The 25908-nt window shown below is 41.7% G+C and overlaps 1 protein-coding gene across 2 annotated transcripts in view; it reads right to left on the bottom strand.

Moving 5' to 3' along the window:
• Window positions 1-25908, bottom strand: part of CNTRL (centriolin) — a 350863-nt gene that overhangs the window by 250557 nt on the left and 74398 nt on the right. The window contains exons 1-6 of one of the 2 annotated variants that reach the window (XM_033961427.1): window positions 12228-12609; window positions 6341-6571; window positions 4480-4616; window positions 3669-3799; window positions 3117-3258; window positions 1121-1307 (exon numbers count right to left, since the gene is read on the bottom strand). In XM_033961427.1, coding sequence (XP_033817318.1) covers window positions 1121-1307; window positions 3117-3258; window positions 3669-3799; window positions 4480-4616; window positions 6341-6488 — 745 coding nt within the window. In that variant the 5' untranslated portion in view covers window positions 6489-6571; window positions 12228-12609. Of the gene's footprint in view, window positions 1-1120; window positions 1308-3116; window positions 3259-3668; window positions 3800-4479; window positions 4617-6340; window positions 6572-12227; window positions 12610-25908 lie in introns of those variants that run through there. The other variant, XM_033961428.1, reaches the window with a different exon arrangement.

The raw sequence follows: 25908 nt of genomic DNA, 5'->3' as shown, positions 1-25908 counted from the left end.
AAAAGTTCAGGTCATTTTCATCTTTTTCACGCAGCCTTTTCAGCATTTCCAAATAGTAAACTTGGTTAACTGTTTGTCCAGTTGGTACAAATTCATAATGAACAATCCCTCTGATATCAAAAAGGGTTGCAATATCTTTTTGACTCTTGATTTGGTCTGGTGGAACTTTTTTTGGTCATGAAGAATTGGCCGACTTCCATTGTGCTTTGTTTCAGGGTCATATTGGTACACCCATGTTTCATCACCAGTGATAACAAGGCCCAAAAAGTCATCTTGCCTCTCCAAAAGGTCTTGGCAAACTTTGACTCTTCTTTGCTTTTGTTCACTGGTGAGCTCCTTCTGGACCATTTTTGCGCAAACCTCTCTCATGCTAAAGGTTTTCAGTTAAGATTTTCCTCTTTCTCTATTGATGTTTACTTGGTCTGCTAGGCTTCTCACAGTCAACAGACAATTCTGATGCATAATTCAACAAATTTTTGCAATGTTTTTGGCAGTTCTGCTTGTTACTAGCCACCCTGACTTTTCTTCACCAGTGATGCTTTCTTTCCCCTCAGAAAAACATTTAATCCATTCGTACACTGTGGTTTTCTTCATAGCATTATCCCCATAAACTTGGACTAACGTGTCCCTGATTTCACTTCCACTCTTGCCAAGTTTAACAAGAAGTTTACCCCCTGTTTTACAAAGCCGCGGCTGCCGCGCGACAATGGCCTCGAAGCCCTTTAAATCTCTATGGGCTTCAGGGCCGTTACTGCAGCGCAGCCGCTAGCACGGCTTCGTAAAACAGGCCCTTAATGTTTGTTCAATTGCTCTAATACAAGCTCCAACATTCTTGCAACAGCACACAAAAACACACAACAATAATGAACGCCACTCAGCAAGACACCGTCACACATAGACATGAACACTAATACACCAAAGTTATGAAACCTTACCGAATTGTTTGTACAGTGCTGCCAACATAAGTGCAAGGAGGCAAGTTCGCAAACTTAATTGTCACACCTCGTAGATACACAGTTTGCCACTACAATTCATATATGTACACACAAAATGAAAAAAAAAATTGAAAAATTGTTTTCTTTTTATCTTAAATATGATGATGAAGTTTTAAAAAAATTACCTATATTGAACCTCTCATGGGCTTCTTGTCTTTCCTCATTGGTTACTTCCTGTCCATCTAAGCATTCCAGTGATCGCAGATGGAATATGGTATACAGTCGGAAATGGGGCAGATTTGTAATTGGATTTTCAGCCAAAAACAGAGAAGTCAGATCTCTCAGTGGTTTCAGCTTAGCTACATCTTGGAGCTGTACCAAAGAGAAAAATCACTAGTCATCTTTGAGATGAAACACTTAACATTTACAATAGTACTTTAAAGTCTATTACAATCTGGAGATTGTAATAATCCATTTATGAATATTTATCAGTTAAAAAGCCTGCTTAAATTAAGCTTCACACAAAAAATCTTTTTAAGTATGGTTCTACCAACTTTACCCATACACTAAAATAAATATAAAAGCTCAAAGATTTTACAAGCAACAATTGTAATGGAATCTTGTTCATCGCAATTCTCTATTTGAGAGTGATTAACAAGCTCATTTTCAAAGCACTTAGGCACTGATTCTGGAAGTAGCGCCAAAAGATAGGTGGCAGTAGTTATCTTACTGCCACCTAACTTAATTGGTTTAATTGCCTTTAAGCAATGGGGTAATTGACCACATCGTTTAAAAGCAATTTAAAAAAATAAATAAATATAGGTGCTGGCGGGTGCCTGGTGTGGGAATCTCATCTATGGAGGTGCCTACCAGCACCTAAGGTCGACAGAAACGTGCTTAATGCCAGAAATTACCTTAGGTGTAGGAAGGCACCTCTGTAGATGTAATTCACATCAAACATAGGCCTTCAAAACCCTGGCTTATGTTTCTGGTGCCTATGTTTGATCTTTTCGTTTTAAGTTTTTTATTCATTTTTCATATAACAACAAGTGTACCACTTAAATTTATACAATTTCATTACATACACACTCGATATTCCTTCATACATTACTATATATATAACGTATCATTATATAATCTTTTACTATAATCTTGAAACAGTATATAATATTTAATAAGTATACCAACTATTTCTCAATTATAAACCCATCCCCTCCCCTCCCCTTCCTTTGGAAACTGATCTAACCACAATTGATTGGTACTGTTGCTTGATTGACATGCGACTGGCACCAGTTTTGGAGGTGCCGGCCGATACCAGCACTGGTTGCAAAATCTGGCCCTTAGACAAAGTACTATAGGACACTATGGTACTTTGTGTATCTAACTGCTTTGAAATTGAGCCTAAATGACTGGAGTTTGCAAGCTCTGAATCATCTACTACTCAAAACTCCATGAAGAAGAAAAGAAATACACTTCTCCCTCCAAATCCACGGTTTCAGTATCTGCAGATTTGGTTATTCGCGATTTTTTCTTTTTTTAATCGATTTTAATTTTGGGGGCAATTTTTAAGCCCTCTGAGACTCCCCGGAAACTTACCTGGTGGTCTAGCAGGCTTTTGGGGCAGAAGCGATCTTCCTACACTCCTGCCCCATGCAGATCACTCATAGGAAATGGCTGCCATGAGCTCCCATAGTCTCTCAAGACGACAGGAGCGCACGGCAGCCATTTCCTATGAGTGATCTGCACGGGGCAGAAGCATAGGAAGATCGCTCCTGCCCTGAAAGCCCGCTAGAAAACCAGGTATGGTTCCGGGGAGTCTCAGAGGGCTTAAGGTAAGGTCCGGGATTCCAGGGGAAGGCGAGGGGTGGGTCAGAACCGCCCAAATATTATTCGCGTTTTTTTTAATATTCACGGGCTGGCTCTGCCCCTAACCCCTGCGAATATTGAGGGAGAAGTGTAGTCTGAAATTTAGCTGCACAATAAATTATGTAAGTTACTTGAAACCTGTTAACAGGAAAAAAAAAGGATACAGTCAGAAACTTTAACTTATAAGAAAATAAAATGATGCTTGCTCCTTTATTGTTAAACTAAATTTGCAAACAGCTATGTTGAAGCTATTATCACCATTCTTTTTACATGTGCAAATATCTCTAGTAAAGACATCCATTGGAAGCAACTTACTGAAGAAATGTTGTTTTGTCTCAGATTAAGGATCGACAGGGATCTTAATTTCTTTCCTAACCCTGCAGGGATGTGTTCAATCTCATTCCCTGCAAGGTTTAGTTTTTGGAGATTCTGCATATGTTCAATGCCTTCAATTTTGCTGACCCAAACAGAAAGCAGAAATAAATACGAGTTAGAAAAAAATGGCTTTTATACATATATATAAAATTTTATATTTTAACATGCAAGCTGGTTCTGAAATAATGAAATGTACAATTTGTTGAATAATTTCACTAACCCTCTCTTTTACGAAACTGTGATAAGCTACGCTGAATGGCCCGCGCTGCTCCCGACGCTCATAGGAACTCATTGAGCGTCGGGAGCAGCGCGGGCCATTCAGCACAGCTCCCTGCGCTAGAAACTGCTATCGCAGTTTCATAAAAGGAGGCCTAAGTCCTACATAATTAAATAAAAAAATAAAAATTCAGAACCTTAAACCCATGGTTTCTTTTATGCACTAAGGTCTGAGCAATAAACACTTACTATGTCTTCCTTTTTACCTTCATTTACCTGATTTTGTTGTAAGACAAGTTAAGAACACGTAGTTTCAGCTGCTTGTCTAGTTTTTCAATCTTTTCTATTAGGTTGTTGCTGAGATTAAGGACTTCAAGTCTTTCACATTTTTCTAAATTCTCTATATACTGCAAATAAAAGAAAAACTAAAAAAAGTAAGAAAAGAGGACATGATAGAGCATGGTTCTTCAATTCTTTCCCTACATATGGTTTAAATAGTCTTTATCCAAGATATCAATGTAGAAAATTTTAAACTGAATAATGAAGACAAACTAAAGGGCATGTCTACTAAAGTGCGCTAATAAATGGTCTTAGTGTAGACAAACACAGGACTTTCCGAGCACTAAGGCCATGATTCTATACAAAGCACCTACTGCTAGATGCCTAAATCAATATGCCTAGCCGATCTAGGTGCCTAATTGAACATTGCCATTAAAAACCAATTTTAAACAATTTAAACAAAAATAAATGTTCAGGTAGGAACTATGTAGGTGTCTACACAAAGGTGCCTACCCATGCCTACCAAAAATTAGGTGTAGGTAGGGACAGAGTTTGGGCATGTGTATTGCCTTGGATGCTGGTATATTAGGCCAGGGTTTTCTCTGGCCTAATATACCAGCTCACATCTCATATTCCTTAGGGAGAATTCTCAGAGGAGAGGGAAAGAATGACAAGGATGGCAAGTTGTGAATCTGCTGGCAGATTGGTATAAACTCACAAGTCTGGACTGGTTTGGGAGGATAAGGAAAAAAGCAATTTACCAAAATGTGTATTAAGTACTCGTATCAAAAAGGTCTTTGTATTTTACCTTAAATTTTTTATCACCATCCTTCTTAGCAAGGGAAAGATTCAAGGAGTTCATATATAGCATGTTGTCTTGTTTGGTAAGCTTTTTCACAAGATCCTCGGTAATGTACCTAATTCCTGAACTAAGGCCATCTTCATCTAAAAGTAGAATAAGTCTGGTTATTGCAAAACAATCAAAGAAATGTCTAGTCCAAAACCAACAACATGGCAGATAAACATACCCTTAAAACTCCCTTTGTTCTCTTTCTTTTTTTTAGCATTTATATGGCACATTAAACCAGGCCCATAAAAAATAAGCCCCGCTCCAAAAGAAAAAGGGCTTTACTCTTTTAGCTGGTGCCAATGAATTACAATATACACTTACCCCTCCCCATTCGCGGTTTCGGCAATCGCGATTTCACATATTCGCAATTTTTTGGGGAGGGGGAAAAAAAGAAAAAAAAATTCACAGTTGTTTAGCCTTCCCCCGGCGTCCTGGCCTTACCTGGTGGTCTAGCGGGCTTTCGGGGCAGGAGCGATCTTCCTACACTCTGCCCCGTGTAGATCGCCAATAGGAAATGGCTGTGGGGAGTTCCCATCATAGTCTCGAGAGACTACGGGAACTCACAGCAGCTATTTCCTATTGGCAATCTGAATGGGGCAGGAGCGTAGGAAGATTGCTCCTGCCCCGAAAGCCCGCTAGACCACCAGGTAAGGCCGGGATGCCGGGGGGAAGGCAGGAGGGAGGCGGGGGTGGGTCAGAGCCGGACCAGAAAATATTCACGGTATTTCACCATTCGCGGTCTGGCTCTGCCCCATCCCCCGCGAATCCGGAGGGAGAAGTGTATATATTAAACCATTTAGAAATAAAATACTGATAAATTAATAAAACCTAGTAATAAGAACCAAATATAAAGCAATAGCTCCAAACAGTTAACATTCTGAAAACTACAGCTAGCATTTTTGCTTAAAAAATGGTTGATAGGGTTATGAAAACAAAGCAAGTTTTGGAAAATCTTGTATTTGATAAACACATTAGCAACTCAAACTAGATGGAAAATTCAAAAATATTGTCTGGATTATTAGTGTTCTCAGTTGTATTTAGTTCAGATACTATAGTACAGTGGTCTCAAACTCAAACCCTTTGCAGGGCCACATTTTGGATTTATAGGTACTTGGAGGGCCTCAGAAAAAATAGTTAATGTCTTATTAAAGAAATGACAATCTTGCATGAGGTAAAACTCTTTATAATTTATAAATATTTCCTTTTGGCTAAGTCTTAATAATAATATTGTAATTTATAGCTAAAGAGACATATGATCAAGAAACTTGTTTTATTTTACTTTTGTTATTATGATAAACATACCGAGGGCCTCAAAATAGTACCTGGAGACCACTGCTATAGTACATAGACTAAAGCCTAGTGAAGCCTACAAAAGTCCAACATATGAGCCCACCGTCATTCAAAATACTTAGGCTATGTCAAAATTCACTAGGATTGATTTCCTCAGTAAAGCCATTATAGCCAAAACCTTTAATGGACTAAATTGTTTATAGTAGTTAATCAAAATACCAAGAGCAGTACTACACGGACATAATGTATGTATTGTACAATTTTGTTAGGACATATGTTTAGAGGTAACTCATATAGGCCCCCCTTTTGTCAAGCCACATTAGGGTTATTGCTGGCCACTGTGGTAAAAGCTCTGAAGCTCATAGGAATTCTATTAGCGTCAGAACTTTAACCACAGTGGCCAGGAATAAAAAACCCTTAACACAGCTTGATAAAAGGGTGCCATAGAGTTTTGTAACTCATATAGAGTTTTGTTTAGAAATAAACAGGCTATAAATGTTTCTAAATTGTCAAATAAAATGCATCACACCTTTTGCAACTTGGTTTTCCGAAGCAGTTCCCACATCACTTTCTTCCGTTTCCTCGGTTTGTTGGTTCCTTTTCCCTCTAAATTTATAATTAGCTGGGGCTCGAAGTCTGCTTAGAGGTGATGGTGTCCTGGATTTTGGGCTCAACATAGTTGACACCGGACTTCTCTTTGTTGATTTTTATGGCTAGCCTTTTCTCATCACATAGAATGAAGCTGCTCACGCATATAAATCTGTTAATACATAGCAACTTCAGGATTTTTATTCTTTTATTGCACAGAAAGACTCATTAAAAGTGTTCCATCTAAGAAGAACCTGAACATTTTCATAAATAAAATTGGAACATTCTCAAAGCAAAAAATGTCCTGTTAAAATCCCAGGAAATTTTTGCACAAGAAATAATTTTACAGCCACTGACTTTCAGAAGACTAGTAATTTCACAATGTAAACACGGGGCAATCTGAACATATGTAAATCAACAATGAAAGCTCCATAATTTGGCATTTTAATATCCAGAATACTTGTTAGGTGACAGTTTGCTCAGGGCTTTTCTTCTGTTAGCATTTACTCTCAGATGCTGCAAGGACTTCTGGATTAGCAAAGAAAAAAGGGAAGTAAATGTTCATTTATCTATTTCTCTTAATTTGAAATGTCACATGTTTTTTTAAATTGTTTTTCAGAACGAATCTTTTTGAAAAGGATTTAGGACTAATCTACTAAACATTTTTTTTCCTTTATTTTGTCCATAGAGAAATAACACCTCACCCCTTTTACAAAACCACAAAAGCGTTTTTTAGCGCAGGCCGGCATGCTCTGCAGTGCTTCAAATGCTCATAGGAAATCAATGAGTATCGGGAACAGTGCAGAGCATTCAGCACACTGGACTGCACTAAAAACCACTTTCACGGTTTTGTAAAAGCGGGGTAATTTAGGGACACTTATGGTAATGGCAGTGTTTGCTAAGGTCCATATTCTATAACAGCACCTTAAGTTAGGTGCCTAAATTAAGTGGAAAACGTAGTTTAAAGACAAAAAAGCTTTTAAAAAAATGTAGGCACCTACCGGTGCCTTAAAATAAAAAAAAAGTTCCTGCATCACAGGTGGCACTTTGATAACTAATGCCACTGTAGGTGTGGCTAAAGCCGGACGTGGTGTTAGGTGTCATAAAGCACCTCCACAGCCCTGATTCAAGGTGCCGGAAATGTAGGCCTTGAAAACTCTGGCCTACGTTTTTGGTGCCTACCTTTCACAAAGCTGTAATTCTACAAACAGCACCATTGCATGATTGACATGTGATCGGTGGCCTTTTTTAGGCGGCCTCCACTGACAGTGCTGCTTATAGAATCCAGGCCTAAATGCTGTACATTCTGTTTTATTTCTTTTTTTGATTTGAATTTCTTTATTCAGTTTTGCATATTACAACAAGTGTATCAGAAAAATTCATATGATTTTATAAATACACACTTGATTTTCCTTCATGTAACACTTTAAGTACAACATATCATTCTTATATTCATCTAATATAATAAAACGGTAAGCCGCACATGCGCACTTCCTAAGCGTGCGTCCGTTTTCCGTGAGCTGTAGCACACATAGGAAGTGCGCATGCGCGGCTTACGGTCTGGCCTCACAAGGCAAGACAAGTTGATGTCGGCCGCGGCGGCTGCTGGCCGCCCCAAGCTCACTCTCTCTCTCTGGCGGCCTGAGGCGGATGTCAGCTGCGGCGGCTGCTGGCCGCCCGAAGCTCGCTCTCTATCTTCCTCCCCCCCCCAGGCGGATGTCGACCGCGGCGGCTCGAGGTGGATGTCGGACGCCGCGGCTGCTGGCCGCCCGAAGCTCTCTCTCTCTCTTCCTCCCCCTCTAGGCGGATGTTGGCCGCGGCGGCTGCTGTCGGCGGCTGCAGGCCGTTAACATAAGTAGGCTATGGAGTTCAGCAGGAAAGTATGGGGAGGAAAATACTGCACAGGGAAGTGGGGTGGGAGGGAAATGCTGCAACACACGGAATGGAGGGGCAGAAAAGGGGTTGATGGACAGGGGAACAGGTGCTGAGGAACAGGGAGGGGGCAGAAAAATGAAGACAGGGGGAACAGGAAGGAGGTGATGATGGACAGGGGGAGGTAAAACAAAGGGAGAAGGGCTTCTGCTGGATAAGGTGAGCAGTGATGGGGTGGTGGAGGACACAGGGGAGGTAAAAGGAAGGGAGAATGGACAGGGGGAGCAGGCAAGGGGTGGTAGTGGACAGCCAAGGAAAAAAAAAAAAAAACCCAGATAGAAATACAGAAAGCGGCTAAGGAGAGAGAGAAAAAAATAAAGACAGACACACACACACATATATTCTAGCACCCGTTAATGTAACGGGCTATAAGACTAGTATTTTATAATAATTTAAATATTATGTAATACATTTAATATGTATAACAATTATAAATAAAATAGAAAACCCCCCAATCCCTCCCTACCTGCTTCAGAAAATCTAACCTAATAGATTAAAAATATTAATTAATTCTGTTTTATTTCTATAGGCCACATGGCACTTAGTGCATGCTAATCATTAGTAAAAGGGCCCTATAATGATTCCTACAATAAATATATTGAGAGAACTATAGATTATTAAGGGCAAGTTTTTTTATTTTTCTAGAAAAAGCAATTAATAAATCATAATAATAAAGCAACAAAGAGCCTTAACCCAGAAACACAAACCTCACAATTATATTTTGCATGAATAGAAAACACATACAGGGAAAACCTCAAACACTGCTCATAGACTACACTTCCCCCTCAATATTCATGGGGGATAGGGGCAAAGCCGGCCCGCAAATAATTATAGTGACAACTCTGATCCCCCCCAAGTTCCCTCCTGTCTCTCAGATCCCTCCACAACTTACTTTTTAAAGCCTGGTGGTCTAGCGGTGAAGCAGGGCAGGAGCAAATTCATGGCAGCTATTTTAGTTTGCAGCTCTGTACAGGGCAGGAGTGTACAAAGTTCGCTCCTACCCTGCTTCATCACTAGACCACCAGGCTTTAAAAAAGTAAGTTGTGGAGGGGGCCAGGAAGGAGCTGGGGGTGGATCAGAGTCAGCCCTATGTAGGTTGTGGAGAGGTCCGGGTGGCGGAAGGGAATGGGTCAGAGTAGGCCCTAAGTAAGAACATAAGAATAGCCTTACTGGATCAGACCAATGGTCCATCTAGCCCAGTATACCGTCTTTAGAGAGGCCAATACAAGTCACAAGTACAAGGCAAAAACCTAAATATTACCAAAATTCCATGCTACCATCCCATATCTATCTCAATAGCAAACTACGGACTTGTCCAAACCTTTTTTAAAACCAGCTACATTAACTGCTCTTACCACATCCTCTGGCAACGTGTTCTAGAGTAGAGAATTCAAAATATTAAGGAGATCAAATAATATAATGATATACTCAAATTAATATCAATCAATCAAATATATAGCATATCTTGTATTGAACTCTAATAAATTATTAATAAATATTGTGAAAAGCGTTCAGTGTCCGAGTGTTTCCTACAAGTACGAGCTGTTAGGGAAACAGAATTGGGACCATCATTACACTTTTCTTCCTGGTCCCTCATAGTAATTTTTATCAAATTTTCAAACTGCTATTGGTTATCTACTATGTAGTCAGCTGTTAATACAATGATGATGAATCAATATTAAAAATCACTTATCTGATTCAAGATGTTGATCATTTCATATCTCAGGCCAAGCGGCCTGGCCCAGTAGGTACTATTTTTCTGTTTTCATTGCAGTGCAAGTGATAAAGTGCTCCATGAATTTAAAATCGTGTCACTTCCCTTGTAGGAAACACTCAGACACTGAACACTTTTCACAATATTTATTAATAATTTATTAGAGTTCAATACAAAATATACCAAAGTAGAGAATGACATGGGGATAAATTTTTTCCCGTCCCTGCGGAAACTCATTTTCCCGTCCTGTCCCTGCAAGTTCTTTTCCTGTCTCTGCCCCATTCCTGCAAGCTCCATCCACATCTGCACAAGCCTCAAACACTTTAATATCATAAGTGTTCGAGGCTTGTGCGGTTAAGACAAAGCTTACAGAAATGGAGCAGGGACAAGGACTGCGACAAAGCTCACGGGGACGGGATGGGGAAATTGAGTTCCTGCGGGGACAGGGACAAAATGGTCCCTGTGCCATTATCTATTACAGAGCTCAACTATTCTCCGAGTGGCAAAACTATTTAATCCTATTGGTTTTAAAAGTATTACTCTGTAACTTCATTGAGTGTCCCCTAGTCTTTGTAAATTTTGATGCAGTACAAAAAAAAAAATCAATCCACTTGTACCCGTTCCACACCACTCAGGATTCTTCAGACTTCAATCCTATCTCCCCTCAGATGTCTCTATGTCAAGCTGAAGAGCCCTAATCTCTTTAGGCTTTCCTCATAAGAGAGGAGTTCCATCCCCTTTATCATCTTGGTCGCTCTTCTTTGAATCTTTTCTAGTGCCTTTATATCTTTTTTTATGAGACCAGAACTGAATGCAATGCTCAAGGTGAGGTCGCATCACTGAGTGATACAGCGGCATTATAATATTCTTAGTCTTGTTTACCATTCCTTTTATAACAATTCCTAGTATCTTGTTTCTTGGCTGCCGTCACCGCACACATTGGACAGAAGGTTTCAGCGTATTGTCCACGATGACAACTAGATCTTTTTCTTGAGCACTGACCCTCAAGGTAGACCCTAGCATACGGATACAGTACTATGATTCAGATTATTCTTCCCAAGTCCATGAGAGAAGGGAAAAAAATCCACAAAATAATATCAAAGTCAAGAGTGGCAAACCCACGAATATTGAGGGGGAAGTGTACAAGCGCCAAATTGATTCAACTACTTGGAGTTTCATGATCTCTCTTCAGGTGTACTTTGCTGTCTTCCAGTGCATTGCTCCTGAGGAAGGAGGCTGCTGTCTCTGTAACGGAGCTCTGTAGAGCTGATTTCCAGCATGGATTTTGAAAGGCACACTGAACAATATTGCCAACGGAGATAAGTACTTTTTTTGGTACTCTCAGCATCGACATTGTTTCTCCATATGTTAAAATTAGATTAGGAGCTGTTTCTCCCTTCCGACTCATTTTTGTAAAATAACAAGATTTTGCATCTCACCCACAGGGCTGTTTATTGGGTGTGTTCTATATATAATTTTTGTGGTGATTTTGCACATTATAAAATAACAGGTCCAAAGGATGTATTACACTTATTAAACCCTATTGGGTTATTAAGGTTCCAACTCCTCCAATTTTGGGAGTTGAGAAAACTGAGGACCGTTTTATTCTTCACTTTTGACACATTTTTAAAAATAACACTTTCCCCAAGTGGTGTATTTAAGAAAGAATCCTTGTTGGACTAAAGACCTAAACAGATGCATCAAAAACATCCATTATGCAACAGCTAAACTTTAATTTAGCCACCAATAATATCATTAGTCATTTACATACACTACCATATTTGCCAATACTGTACTGCATATGTTTTTCGCGTTCTTTCATTTTGTTTTGTATAAGTTATTGTTGTTGCACCGCACAAAGCGGTTTTCAGGCACAGATAAATACTGCATTTGTAGCGGAATGAATTCAGCACAAAAGAACTGACCACGAACACAAACAAGTAGGTTAGAAATTAAGTAGAGAGAGCAGTTAGAAGAAACAGAAAAGTGCGTACTGAGAGTAGTGCAAAGCAGGAAAGTGTACGATGAGTTTCATCTGGGACAGTAAAATGCAAGAATAAAAGCAAAGCCAGTAACACTTCCTCTTCCCCGAACCGCACTGTCTGACTCATTCGTGATCTCTTTAAAATTTGCAGTTTGAAGGATAATAACATCTAAACGTGTACACAGTCACCAAGTTTACCTTCAAAAAGTAAGTGAACAATTCTACTACCCTGGCCAAGGAGCTACATCCCAGGGCTCACTGGCCGCCTTTGATTATCCCCGTTGACATGACAACGCCACCCAGGCTTCCTCCCCTTCCTTCTCCTCCTCCTCCTCTCCGAGCGGAACAAGGACACGATTTACAAACTAAAATAAAAACAAACAACCCGAAAGGCACCCAGTTCCAACACCCGCAATGCCCCTCGGAGACCAGTCAGCTAGTTTCCACTCGGCTGGTCTCACGGCTTCCCTCCACCAGCTCAGACCACTTCCGCACGGAGTGGGAGGAAGAAAGGGCGGCTAAGCCTATCACGCAGCGCTTCAGAGCGCCATTTTGGTGTCGTGCCACCGTGGAGCGTTAGTTACGCCCCTCAACTTTCCAAACCGTCTGTGTGTTCATATAGCTCCTCCCTCTCCCCAAAGATAGCGAGATTGGTCTCGCACCTCGATGGATGCTAGAGCGGGAAGAGCGGAGGGAAAAGTGAGCGGTGCGAGCTTTGGTCCTTTCCCTGTTTTTTTTTGTTTTGGGGTTTTTTTTTTTAGCTTTTTCCGTGCCGAATTTCTTTTCTTCTTTAATTGCCAGTGCAGCTTTTTCACAATGATCACTAGTTTGAACTGTGTGAGGCTCCGTAGATGGAGAAACCCCGCGATATTTTAAATAGTTGCAGCGTTAGATACGCCGGCTGCCCGGTGGGAGAGTGGTGGAGAAAAGGAGGATTAGCAGTAGGAGAGTGGGTGAAACTAGCGATTGTGATAGAGAGGGAAAAGAGGACGTAGGATTTGGGTTCGAGAAGGCCGGGAGGGGAGACTGGAAGACTACGGTTCAACGTTCAAATTTATACAATACACTATCTTTTTAGTGCAATGTGTCTAGTGCTCCTGAAACATAGGGTTCTCTAGCTCAACTAATTACTGGTACTTGCAGAAAACCATAAAATTGTTAATTGTGGGTTTCAACTCCGCCTCCTTCCCAGACAGTTGCTCCTCCCCCTTCAAGTTTATTTTCTGGCAATGTTACCGCAAGTATACGGTGCTGAAACAATTAGTTGTGCTGCATATTCTCAGAGACACATCTTCCTCATCTGCCATGAGAAAACGTACGAAATTCCGCTCTTGCTGTGACCCAACAATGAAGACCATGGCAGTCCAACTGCAGATTCAGGAACGTGAATGTCTACTTGGAAAGAAAAACAGATGCGATCTCATTACTTTTCAATCAGCCCTCGTTATTGTTGTATATCCGTTCTACCAGTTACTATCAAACCGGAAAAAACGGCTTTATAGGGGGTGGTAGGAAACGCTCTTTTCAGCAGCTTCTCCTTGCATGGGAAACATGATCCTGTTCAAATCTTTTTATGTCCTTGTTGAGATACAATCTAGAGAATGACATGGGGGAAAAAATCTGTCCCCATCACTGCCCTGTCATCGGACCACCGTCCTCCGCCCCAAACTCGCCGTCCCCTTCACCGCCCCATCCCTGCTGTCCCCTTCACCATCCCATCCCCACAGCATCCACCCTTCCCTCTCGCCACCTCACCGCCCTTCAGTGGCCCGAGAATCTCCCTCCCTCTCCCTTACCTTTGTGGCGTAAAGAAACAAGGGAGGGAAGGTGCGCGGTCCCTTCTTTCCCTCCCTCCCCCTTCGCAGCGCTTTTGAAAAGAAACATGCCAGCGAAGCCTGCCTGTGCTGCCGTGCAGTCACGTGTGTGTGTGTGGGAACTTCTCTTCTGACAGTTGTCATTTTATAAATAAAACAAAGCAAGGTTCAACAAAACCCATCTCCCCTCCCTTTCACAAATATCCCCTTCACTATTGTGAAAACCGAATTACTACAGAATGCTACATAGAAAAATCAAGCTAACAGAATACTTTACTCACACATGGCAAGAATAATGTTAGGGGAGTGCCACCTGGTCAGAGAGAGAGCCCTAAGCCAGCTGTAAGTTAAAGAAGCACAGCCTGGACTTTGCGGTCCCCAGTTATGTCTAATACCAGCTCTAGCAGGATACATATTTCAAATCTGAAATATTCTAATAAAATATAAATTTATTTTTTTTTCTTTTTGTTGGTCTGGTAATTTTATTCTTCAAATCACATTGGTCTCAAGCTTTGGTTTTAGGTTCCTTCTGTCTTCATCATGGCATGGCTGGCTTCTGAAGGTAAAATAGATGCAAGGGGAGCTGGGGAGAAGATTCCGAGTTTGACACGGGTGCAATTTTTTTTTTTACCATAGGAGTAAGACTTTTCACCGCTCCCACGGGGCGGTAAAAGGTCTTGTCCCCATTCCCACGGGGTGGTGAAAGGTCTTGTCCCCATTCCTGCGGTAAACCAGTTGCAAATGTCTCCATTCCTGCGGGTTTACTGCGGTAAAGGGTCCCCGTGTCATTCTCTAATACAATCTCTAAAACGGAACACAGTACTCTCAATTGGACTAGAGGTCTGCATGGGAACGAGGATCGCAGGAATCCCGCAGGAATACCCCCCTAACCCACGGGACTCCCACGGGGACCCCCCTCTGGCCCACGGAACTCCCACGGGGACCCCCCTCTAGCCAACGGAACTCACACAGGGATGGAAAGCTTTGGAAGCAGGGTTCGTCCATATAATATAATGGGCACGTCAGCCTTAGTAAAAGAGGGGGTTTATAAGGTAATTACCTGAACAGAAAACAAAAAAAGGGTTCCACCAAAGAGATTCCACAAGGAAAACAGCAGCGCAAACACAAAAGAAACTGTGGAATTGATGATCCTGTCAGAAGTAATTGCTGCTTTTTATGGGGATGAGCGGGGATGGAGGTAATTCCTTGCAGGGATGAGTGGAGACGGAGAGGATCCTGATTGGGATGGGTGGGGACGGAGAGGATACGGGCGGGGATGGGTGGGATTTCTGTCCCCCTGCAACTCTCTAAGTTGGATCTCACAAACAAATGGTTTAGGGCAGGGGTGCTCACACTTTTTTGGCTTGCGAGCTACTTTTAAAATGACCAAGTCAAAATGATCTACCAACAATAAAAAAACAAAGCACACTGTATGCAGAGAAAACATTAATTATCATTTATATTCGGGGGGGGGGGGGATTCAAAGAGGTCAAGGCAGATGACTTTAAAATATGCAATGTCACCTCAGTAACAACTATACAAAAATAGACAAATATGCCCCCTCCCCTTTTACTAAACAGTGATAGCAGTTTGTAGTGCAGGGAGCTGCACTGAATGTCCTGCACTGCTCCTGACGCTCTGGTGATTTCATGAGTTTCTGGTTGCACTTCCTTCTGACTGTGCATCCACTGCCTCCTGCATGCTTCCTCTCCTTCAGACCTCATTCCATTCCCCAACCAACATTCTCTCTCTGTCCCTCCATGAGTCCAGCTTTTTCTTCTCTCCCTGCCCCCTCCCCTTTCTCTCCCTGCCCCCTTTTTTCTTTCTTTGTCTCTCTCCCTGTCCCCCCTTTTTGTCTTTCTTTCTTCCTGCCCCCTTTCTTTCTGTCTTTCTCTCTCCCTGCCCCCCCCAAAAAAAAAAGCCACCACTGCCAATTTCTCCCTGCTTCCCCAACGCCACAACAGGCCAGGTGCATGCAGCAACTGCACAAGCGCCAGGCCCACAAGCTTTCCCCCCAATGTCAATTCTGACGTCGGAGAGGAAGCTCCGGGCCAGCCAGGCAGCGATTGGCTGGCCTGGAACTTCCTCTCCGATGTCAGAATTGGTGTCGGGGGGGGGGGGGGGAAGGGAGAAGGCTTGTGGGCCTGGTGCTTGTTTAGTGGCCTGTGTTGGTGTTGGGGAAGCAATTCAAGAAAGCATGGGACAGGCACGTGGGATCTCTTAAACAGGGAGCAGACTGGATGTGCCGGTTGGCCTTTATCTGCCATCATGTTTCTACGTTTCTGTTAAACATAACTGTAGTTGGTTAAGTTGCTAAATGTTCTGTTATCTGTTTAAAACGAATGGGATATGGGGTGAAGCTTCAGTGACAAATTCAGCCGCTCAGACAACCCACGTGTTTAACTCCAAAGGCATAAAGAACAGATATTGTGTTTTTACCTTATTTATGCTGAAGAGTTTCTGCAGTGATGTATCTTGTTTTTATATATTGTCATATCATAGTGTAAAGGGAGGATATAAACAACTTTTAGGTGCATTTTCAAAACACTAAGATACCCAACAAATGGCATACATTGGCACTTGAGTGTTCTAATTGCCAAGTACTTATTTTAGAAACCATCTTTTTGGATGTCTTGCAAAGCATCCTAGCCGCTGCACATCCAAAATCCAAGGGAAGTGTGTTATGGGCGGGCTTACACTTGGATGTCTTGTGATGATTATTAGAGAATGACACGGTGACAAAATTCATCACCGTTCCCGTCCCCACGGGAAACCATCTTCATGTCATTCTTTAAGGAGAGAGGGAAGAATCAGAGTATGAATGGCCACAACCACTGACCCACAAGCTTTGCTTTGAAGAATGCTGGTGTAGAAGGATTGAAGTTGAGATAGACACTACAGAATGACAGTCTCTGGTATCCAGAGCAGATATTGTGATGTCATAATGCCTCATTCCACCAGTGCCTAAGAACCAATCACATCAGTGATGTCGCAATGGCTTCATTATCCTTGGCTCACATAAGAATCAGAGTATGAATGGCCACAACCACTGACCCTCAAGCTTTGCGTTGAAGAATGCTGGTGTAGAAGGACTGAGGTTGAAATAGACACTAGAAAATGACATGGGATTATTTCCCGCGGTTATCCGCGGAGACGGGAACGGTGATGAATTTTGTCACCGTGTCATTATCTAATGATTATCACACCTTTTCCAAGATGTCCTGGATGGAACTTAGACTTTTGGAGTTAGACCTGTTTTAAAGGCATCTAAGTGCTAAAAAGATATCCAGCTGACCAGATGACTACTGGAGGGATTAAGTAATGATCCCCCACCCTCTCCCAGTGATCACTGACCCTCCTCCCACCCATCCACCACCCCCAAATATGAATAAAACAGTACATACCTGTCTCTAGAACAGCAGCACCTAGTATGGGAAAGCCTAGTATAGCAAAACACAGGTGTCTTAAGTAGCCTGTGGATGGACGTGAGCAAAAGAGTGGATGACCCAGGCACATAAGCCAATCTAACTGTTACATTTATGGTGGAAAGTGTGTGGCCAACAAAATCCTACTATATTGCCTAGACAGAACTTTCAAGTTTCAAGCTGGTAGACAGCAATCATGGCTAGGCTATCTCATCGATACCGCTAGGTTGACCTACAGCATCTTCCGGAAAGAACTAAAGACCACTTTGTTTAAGAAATTCTTGTTCTAGCCAGACACTGTCCTGCGAACATATCTTCAACACCTTTTCCTGAATTTCTTCCTCACACTAGGTATCCACATTCCCTGTCTGCTAAAAATTCCTTCTTCATAATTGTATCATGATATTTCGCTGATGTTAGAATAATTTCAATTGTAAGATGTAAAATAGTTATTTATATATTACTTGTTAGAATATTCATATTTATCTCTATCTCTACCTCTCTCTTTATATTTTTATCTTTACTTTTCATTAATTGTTTCTTCAGGTACTTTAGTTAGATTGTGAGCCTTTGGGACAGTTAGGGAAATTTTCCAAGTACCTATCTTATTTATTTTTAGCTATTGGATCTTTTTAATGCATCATTTTTGTAAACCACTTAGAAACCTCACGGTTATTAGCAGTATATAAGAATTAAATTAAATAAATAAATATAGGTGCCACCTGCAGTCATAAGGGCTATTTGAGTGGTAGGCACATGGGTATAGTAGGATTTGGGAGAGTTTTGGAGGGCTCACCATACATTATAAGTGGGTTAAGGTGAGATGTACTTCTGGCACCCTTTATGTGAAGTTCACAGCAATGACCTCTAAGGTATCCCATTGTTCTGTGGGAATGTTTCAAGTTTTATTAGGATTTTATATACCGCCTATCAAGGTTATCTAAGCGGTTTTACAGTCAGGTACTCAAGCTTTTTCCCTATCTGTCCCCGTGGGCTCACAATCTATCTAACTTACGTCTGTTGGCCAGTCCAATACAATGCTGGCCCCTCCCATGTCTAAATGATCTGGATTTGGACTTTTGAATTTGGATGTTTCTATGGTTGAAAATGGCAAACAAACTTAGGCGTCTTAATTTTGGACATCCTGACAGCCAAGACATCTAAGTAGATGATTTTCGGGGGGAAAAAATGTGGACGTCTAGTGGTTTCAAAAATGGCAGTTTCTCTGCTTTCAGGTTTGGAAGTCTTGAAAGAATTGTCCAAAATTGGACTTAGACAATCTATCAAAAATGCCTCTCCACATGTGTTTGTTCTGTAGTGTCCTTTTATGTCTGTCTACAAATAAACATCGATATCTTATTGTATCATGTATGGAATCTGCTGAGAACTAGAAGAGATTGGTGGAATAAAACATATAAATAGCATAAAAGGCCACTGAGAGTTAAACATACGAGTTGAGGTCTTGCTTTTAAACTGAGACAGCAGCTTGCTATGACCCCAGTTGGATTTAAAAGATATTCACAGTGAGTATGGAAGAGGTATTTTCGTGTATGCAAATAAATCTTCCATTTTTACTGGATAACCTAAGAAGCTGACGAGCTGTGGGGTCAGTAGGCATGTTTGAGAAGCCTTGATCTATGAGCTTGGCTTATTATGCTACCTGCTGTTCAGAAGTGCATTTATAATAGTATTAGGGATAAGACATTGAGGAAAGGGAGGAGGTGAGGGATAGAGGATCAGATGCCAGCCAAATTTGCAGAATGTAGAATACGACTACTACTAATGTGAGAAGGAATGTTTAAAATATAACTGTGTTGAGTAACACACACATTTCCAGCTCTGCATTTCAACATAACTTTGTATTGTTTGTTGAAGTGCTCATTTTTTATTTCCATTTCCAAACCTCTCTTCCCGTAAGTCTTGGCTAAACATTGATACTTGTTTAAACATGGATAATATTGCAAAATCGGCCATTGTTTAAAAGTTTTGTTTTCCAGTAGATTTGTGTAGGCAGCTAAAAAAGCAGTGCTTTGGCCAGTTCTGTGTTCTCTTCCTGCTGTTTAAACTATAAAAATATTACTGTGATTTAGAGAAACTCTTTAAAGTGCCATCAACACACATAGCACTGTACACTTGCAGGAGGGAGAGCTAAACAGAGCAACTTAAAAAACAATAAAAGCAAAGGCAGATCATACTGCAGATTTGCAATCAATGAACGGACACGATTGGTGAACAAACCTTGGGGTTGATGCAGAAAGCTGCACATTAAAGCCTAGTCATGTGCTAATGACTCAGTATAATATGGACAGTGCAGTAAACTAATTATATGTAGATTTGAAGCGCACTACCTACCAGATGCATGTGCACAAGGTTCGGTGCCATTCTAGTTTTTATCATTGAAAGGATATTTTAGTTGTTTTCACATGCAAATGTTTAGAAAGTAGGCTCTTAGTTTTACATAGAATTTCTTGTTAGTATTTTCAAACATTGTTCTTCCTTGCATTTGTCTTTTTATTCTCTATTCTCCACCCTTCTTCTACACCATGCAGCTGGGCAGCTAAGTATCTTTAACAACTTAAGCGGTTGGGTGACATCGCAAGGCATATCTCCAGTTCTTGAAGAACAAGAATTGCCTTACTGGGTCAGAACAATGATCCATCTAGCCCAGTATACCATTTTCGCGGAGGCCAATCCAAGTTACAAGTACCTGGCAAAACCCCAAATAGTAGCAGCATTCCATGCTACCATACCAGGAACTTGTCCAAACCTTTTTTTAAAGCCACAATTTTATTTTTTATAATTGTTTCCACTATTTTGCCCTGCATCGAGGTAAGGCTTACTGGCCTGTAATTTTCCAAATCACCCCTGGAACCCTTTTTAAAAATCGGTGTAACATTGGCCACCCTCCAATCTTCAGCTACTACAGACAATTTTAATAACAGATTACAGATCACTATTTCATGTTTGAGTTCTTTCAGTACCCTGGAATGTATACTATCCGTTCCAGGTGATTTATCACTCTTTAACTTGTCAATTTGACTTAGTTCACCAAGATTTCTTTCAGTTCCTCTGTCTCATCACCCTTGAAAACCATTTCTGATTCAGGCAGATTTATTAACGTAGAACAAAATCTTTTCCAGAGAAAGGAAAATGATAAAACCGGAGGACATGATTTGAGGTTGAGGGGTGGTAGATTCAAAGAAAATGTTAAGAAATTCTACTTTACGGAGAGGGTGGTGGATGCCTAGAATGCGCTCCCGAGAGAGGTGGTGGAGAGTAAAACTATGACTGAGTTCAGGGAAGCATGGGATGAACACAGAGGATCTAGAATCAGAAAATAATATTAAAAATTGAAATAAGGCCAGTACTGGGCAGACTTGCACGGTCTGCGTCTGTATATGGCCATTTGGTAGAGGATGGGCTGGGGAGGGCTTCAATGGCCGGGAGGGTTTAGATGGGATGGAGTAGGTTTTAACAGAGAGTTTGGCAATAGGAACCCAAGCACAGTACCGGGTAGAGCTTTGGATTCTTGCCCAGAAATAGCTAAGAAGAAAAAATTAAAAATTTAAATTGAGCAAACTGGATGGACCATTCGGGTCTTTATCTGCCATCATCTACTATGTTACTATCTTCTTCTGTAAAGACCAAAGCAAATCATTCAGTCTCTCCGCTATGGCTTTATCCTCCCTGAGTGCACCTTTTACTCCTTGATCATCCAAAGGTCCCACAGATTCCTTCACAGGTTTTCTGCTTTTGACATACCTAAAAGAAACTATCTTTTACGTATAAAAGCAAGTTTTGTAGATGTACCCACCAACTACCTTGTCTGATTGTGGCATGTCAGGGGAAGAGTATAGGGTTCTGCGGCTCATCTGATCCTTGCAGGGGGAATCTCCATCAGCTGAGCTGCCAGGAATCCCCAAAACCAGCTCAGCTGATGGGGATTCCTTATGCCATGATCAGCTGATGGGAAGCCTATGGGGTTTTTTCACTCTTTGGATGGTGGGAGTTGGTCATGGCAAAAAACATTAAAAAGGGGGACAAATCCTTCTTCAGGTATATTAGTGACAGAAAAAGGAACACAGGCGGGATAGTACGCCTTAGAAGACCAGACGGAAGTTACGTGGAAGCAGATTCCGATAAAGCCGAACTACTGAATGAATACTTCTGCTCAGTCTTCACCTGTGAGGCACCGGGACACGGTCCCCAGTTGAAGGCAACACAAAGCACAGAAGACCCGTTTCAGAATTTTGAGTTCACACCAGGTGAAGTTTACAGTGAACTGGCAAGACTCAAGGTGAACAAAGCCATGGGACCAGACAATTTGCACCCAAGAATGCTCAGAGAATTGAGCGATGTCCTGGCGAAACCGTTGGCTGAGCTATTCAATCTCTCCCTAAGTAAGGGGAAAGTTCCCCTGGACTGGAAATTAGCTAATGTCGTTCCTCTGCATAAAAAGGGTTGCAGGGCAGAGGCTGCGAATTATAGACCGGTGAGTCTCACATCAATAGTGTGCAAACTCATGGAAACACTAATTAAAAGCAAATTGGACACGATCTTGAATGAAGGGAATCTTCGGGATCCCAGTCAGCATGGATTCACCAAGGGTAGGTCCTGCCAATCCAATCTCATCAGCTTCTTTGACTGGGTAACAAGAAAGTTGGACTTGGAAGAGTCTTTGGACGTCGTGTACCTGGACTTCAGGAAAGCTTTTGACAGTGTCCCACACCGCAGGCTGCTAAGCAAGATGGAATCGATGGGGTTAGGAGAGACACTAACTGCATGGGTCAATGATTGGCTGAGTGGCAGACTTCAGAGGGTGGTGGTTAATGGTACCCTCTCTAAAACATCGGAGGTGACCAGTGGAGTGCCGCAGGGCTCGGTCCTTTTCAACATATTTATAGGGGATCTGACTCAAGGGCTTCAAGGTAAAATAACACTATTCGCCGATGACGCCAAACTATGTAATATAGTAAGTGAATGCAGTTTACAGAATTATATGGCGCAGGACCTGCTTACATTGGAAAGTTGGTCCTCAACCTGGCAGCTAGGCTTCAATGCTAAGAAATGTAAGGTCATGCACCTCGGAAGCGGAAATCCATGCAGGACGTACTTCTTGAACGGAGAAACTTTAACTAGGACTTCAGCAGAACGAGATTTAGGAGTAATCATCAGTGCAGACATGAAAACTGCCAATCAAGTGGAGAAGGCTTCATCTAAGGCAAGGCAGATATTGGGTTGTATCAATAGAAGTTTCGTCAGCCGAAAGCCTGAAGTCATAAAGGGCCATGGTGAGACCTCATCTGGAGTATTGTGTGCAATTCTGGAGGCCACATTACAGTAAAGATGTGCGCAGAATTGAATCGGTTCAACGGACGGCCACCAGGATGATCTCGGGGCTCAAGGGTCTCTCGTACGAAGAGAGACTGAACAAATTGCAGCTCTACACTCTCGAGGAACGTAGGGAGAGGGGAGACATGATCGAAACATTTAAGTACCTCACGGGACGTGTCGAAGTGGAAGATGATATTTTCTTTCTCAAGGGACCCTCGGCCACAAGAGGGCACCCGCTCAAACTCAGGGGCGGAAAATTTCATGGCGACACCAGAAAGTATTTCTTCACAGAGAGAGTGGTTGATCATTGGAACAAGCTTCCAGTGCAGGTGATCGAGGCAGACAGCGTGCCAGACTTTAAGAATAAATGGGATACCCATGTGGGATCCCTACGAGGGTCAAGATAAGGAAATTGGGTCATTAGGGCATAGACAGGGGGTGGGTAAACAGAGTGGGCAGACTTGATGGGCTGTAGCCCTTTTCTGCCGTCATCTTCTATGTTTCTATGTTAATGTGGAAGTAAAGGAGGGGTCATGCCTTAAATTCTCTAGTGGTCTTCTTGTCAGTTTGGGCACCTTTGTGGAACTTAGATGCAACTCAAACAGGTCTAACTGTCAGCATCTAAGTTTCCTCTAGGAAAGCTTTGATTATGGCTGGGGTACATCCAGGTTGAAGTCTGCCTGATTATCGCCCATAACACACCCCTTTGCTCTCTGGATGCCCAGCAGCTTAGAAGTGCTGATGTACGTCCAGAAAGTTGGTTCTTATTATCAGCACTACAAATAAATCTTCCATGCTAACATACCTAGGAATAAAAACCTGGAATGACCTCCCTGATGCAATCAGGAAGGAGGCAAAGTATACCTCATTCAGGAAAAACCTGAAGACCCATCTATTAACTGTCTTAGCTTCTATTTTAGCTACTCTCCCTCCTCCTTCCCGCCACCTAGACACCACCACTTATCTTCCCAGTCCCCTTCTATTACTCCCCCTCCTCCTCTTCCTCTTAATCTTCAATCAGTTGCCTAGAGCAGCTTGCAAAGGTTTGTGCGACTCACAAATGGAAGATTAGATTAGATTAGACGTCCATGTGCCAACTTAGGCTAGTTTTTGGAATTTTTAAAGTTTTGATTATGAGCCCCTTTGCATCTAACTTGCTAGTGTTTGTCTCTTCTTATTCGCTTCATTGGGATCCTTCTTCCATTCTTTAAAGGATGTTTTCTTGGCTGTAGTAGCCTCTCACTTCGCCTTTAAACCATGCCAGTTCACATTTTTTCTTCTTTCCACCTTTGTTAATACGTGGAATACATCTGATCTGTGCTTCCATGATGGTATTTTTCGAACAACATCCATGCCTGGTTTACACTTCTGAGCTTTGCAACAGATCCTTTTCACTTCTTTTTAACCATTTTCCTCATATTATCGTAGTCGCCCTTGCGAAAATTAAATGTCACTACAGTAGATTTATTTTGTGACATAACGCCAGTTATCAGCTCAAATCTGATCATGTTATGATCACTGTTTCCCAGCGGGCCAAACCCAGTTACCTCCCATACTATGTCCTGCATTCCACTAAGGACCAAATCTAAAATAGCTCCCCCTCTTGTCGGTTCCCGGACCAGTTGCTCCTTGAAACAATCATTTATGATGTCTAGGAATTTTACCTCCCTAGCACTCTCTGATACAGCATTTATCCACTCAATGTTGGGATAGTTAAAATCACTCAAATAATACCCAAAATAGCAAAAATGTGAGTAAGTAAATAAACATACAAGTAGATACCTCACAAGATACTTCACTCAATGAAAATGCATAGCATTATAGTGTTATAACCTAATGACAATGATGTTTTTGAAGGAAAAGGATCTCAGACATCCAAACCACAGACAACTTAAAGGTCCGTTGGTAATTGCTGGATGATGGCATCTCATTGATCCCAAAAACTTTCTTTTATTTTTATTTTAAAATTTTTAATTATTTTAAAATTGTTCCTAAATAGTCTTAAAGCCTTTGGCTAAAAAATATAACTTAATTAACTTTTTTGAAAGCACTGTATCCACTTATCTTGAGCTTGAAGCAAAGTTTTTCATTCCTACTTACAACTTGCTCATCAATTGACATGGATAATTTGCCATCTTTAAAATCAGTCTGCTCTGTATTGAAGGACACCTGGTCTACTAAGGTCTCTATTAGGATGCCCTATCTTCTCTATTTTGGTAGTATCTTTTAAAGATACCTTTTTCCGAACCATGCTCTTCAGCAACTGATGGCTTTCCCCCTAGTTTATAGTTTAAAAGTGGCTCTATCTCCTTTTTAAATGTTAATACCAGCAGCCTGGTTCCATCCTGATTAAGGTGGAGCCCATCTTTGCGGAATAGGCTCCCTCTTCCCCAGAATATTACCTAGTTCCTAACAAATCTAAACCCCTCCTCCCTGTATCAACACCTCATCCATGCATTGAGACTCCTGAACTCTGTCTGTCTCTTGGGTCCTGCACGTGAAACTGGGAGCACTTCTGAAAATGATACCCTAGAGGTTCTAGATTTTATCTTCCTAGATTCACTAAGCCCACTGATCAAGTTCTGACTATATAACAACCCCTTTACGACCCAATTTCCCTCTGACCCGATTCACTAACATCTGTCCCTAGCATCCTCCGATCCACACATGCAAATGAGGAGAAATGGCATTCAAATGTAGGCAGGAAGCCAGTGGCGTACCTAGGGTATGTGGCACCCGGGGCCCATCATTTTTTGACACCCCCCCCCCCCCCCCCTCATGTAAAATTTTTTTTTTTTTTTTTTTTTGCAATAACCATGAAATGGAATAAATGGTCAGAATAGAAACAGGCAGTGAAAATTTTCTTTTTTTTTTTTCAAAGTATTTTTATTGAGAATGGCAAAAGGTCCAGACAAGCAACCATGGTCTGTACAGAAACTTATACATTATCAAAAAGAACACAGAATGAGAGTAACAGCAACAACAAGCATGAACAAGCCTCTCCCAAGAGAAAATTGCCAATGAGAGGCATAGCAATACACAACAAAAGGCCAAAACTTGGGGCAAGCAAACAAATCCCACCCCAGAACCCACAAGAATAATAAGCCGGACTAGACCCTCAGCCATATTTTATAATGAAAAAAACCCCCACAAGCAACAACACCCAGACCGCTCACCAGACACACCAATCCGCACAACAAGCACCCAAGAAACACCCAGCCACCACCCAGACAAAACTACCAGACACACCTACCCCACCAAGCCCAGACCCAACCCCCCCTCCCCAGAGAGTGCAAGCGCAAAGTG

This window comes from Geotrypetes seraphini, chromosome 10, assembly GCF_902459505.1.
Source record: "Geotrypetes seraphini chromosome 10, aGeoSer1.1, whole genome shotgun sequence".
Taxonomy (NCBI): domain Eukaryota; kingdom Metazoa; phylum Chordata; class Amphibia; order Gymnophiona; family Dermophiidae; genus Geotrypetes; species Geotrypetes seraphini.
Note: the sequence above shows the minus strand (reverse complement) of the source record. Positions and strands in the feature narration are given on the sequence as shown.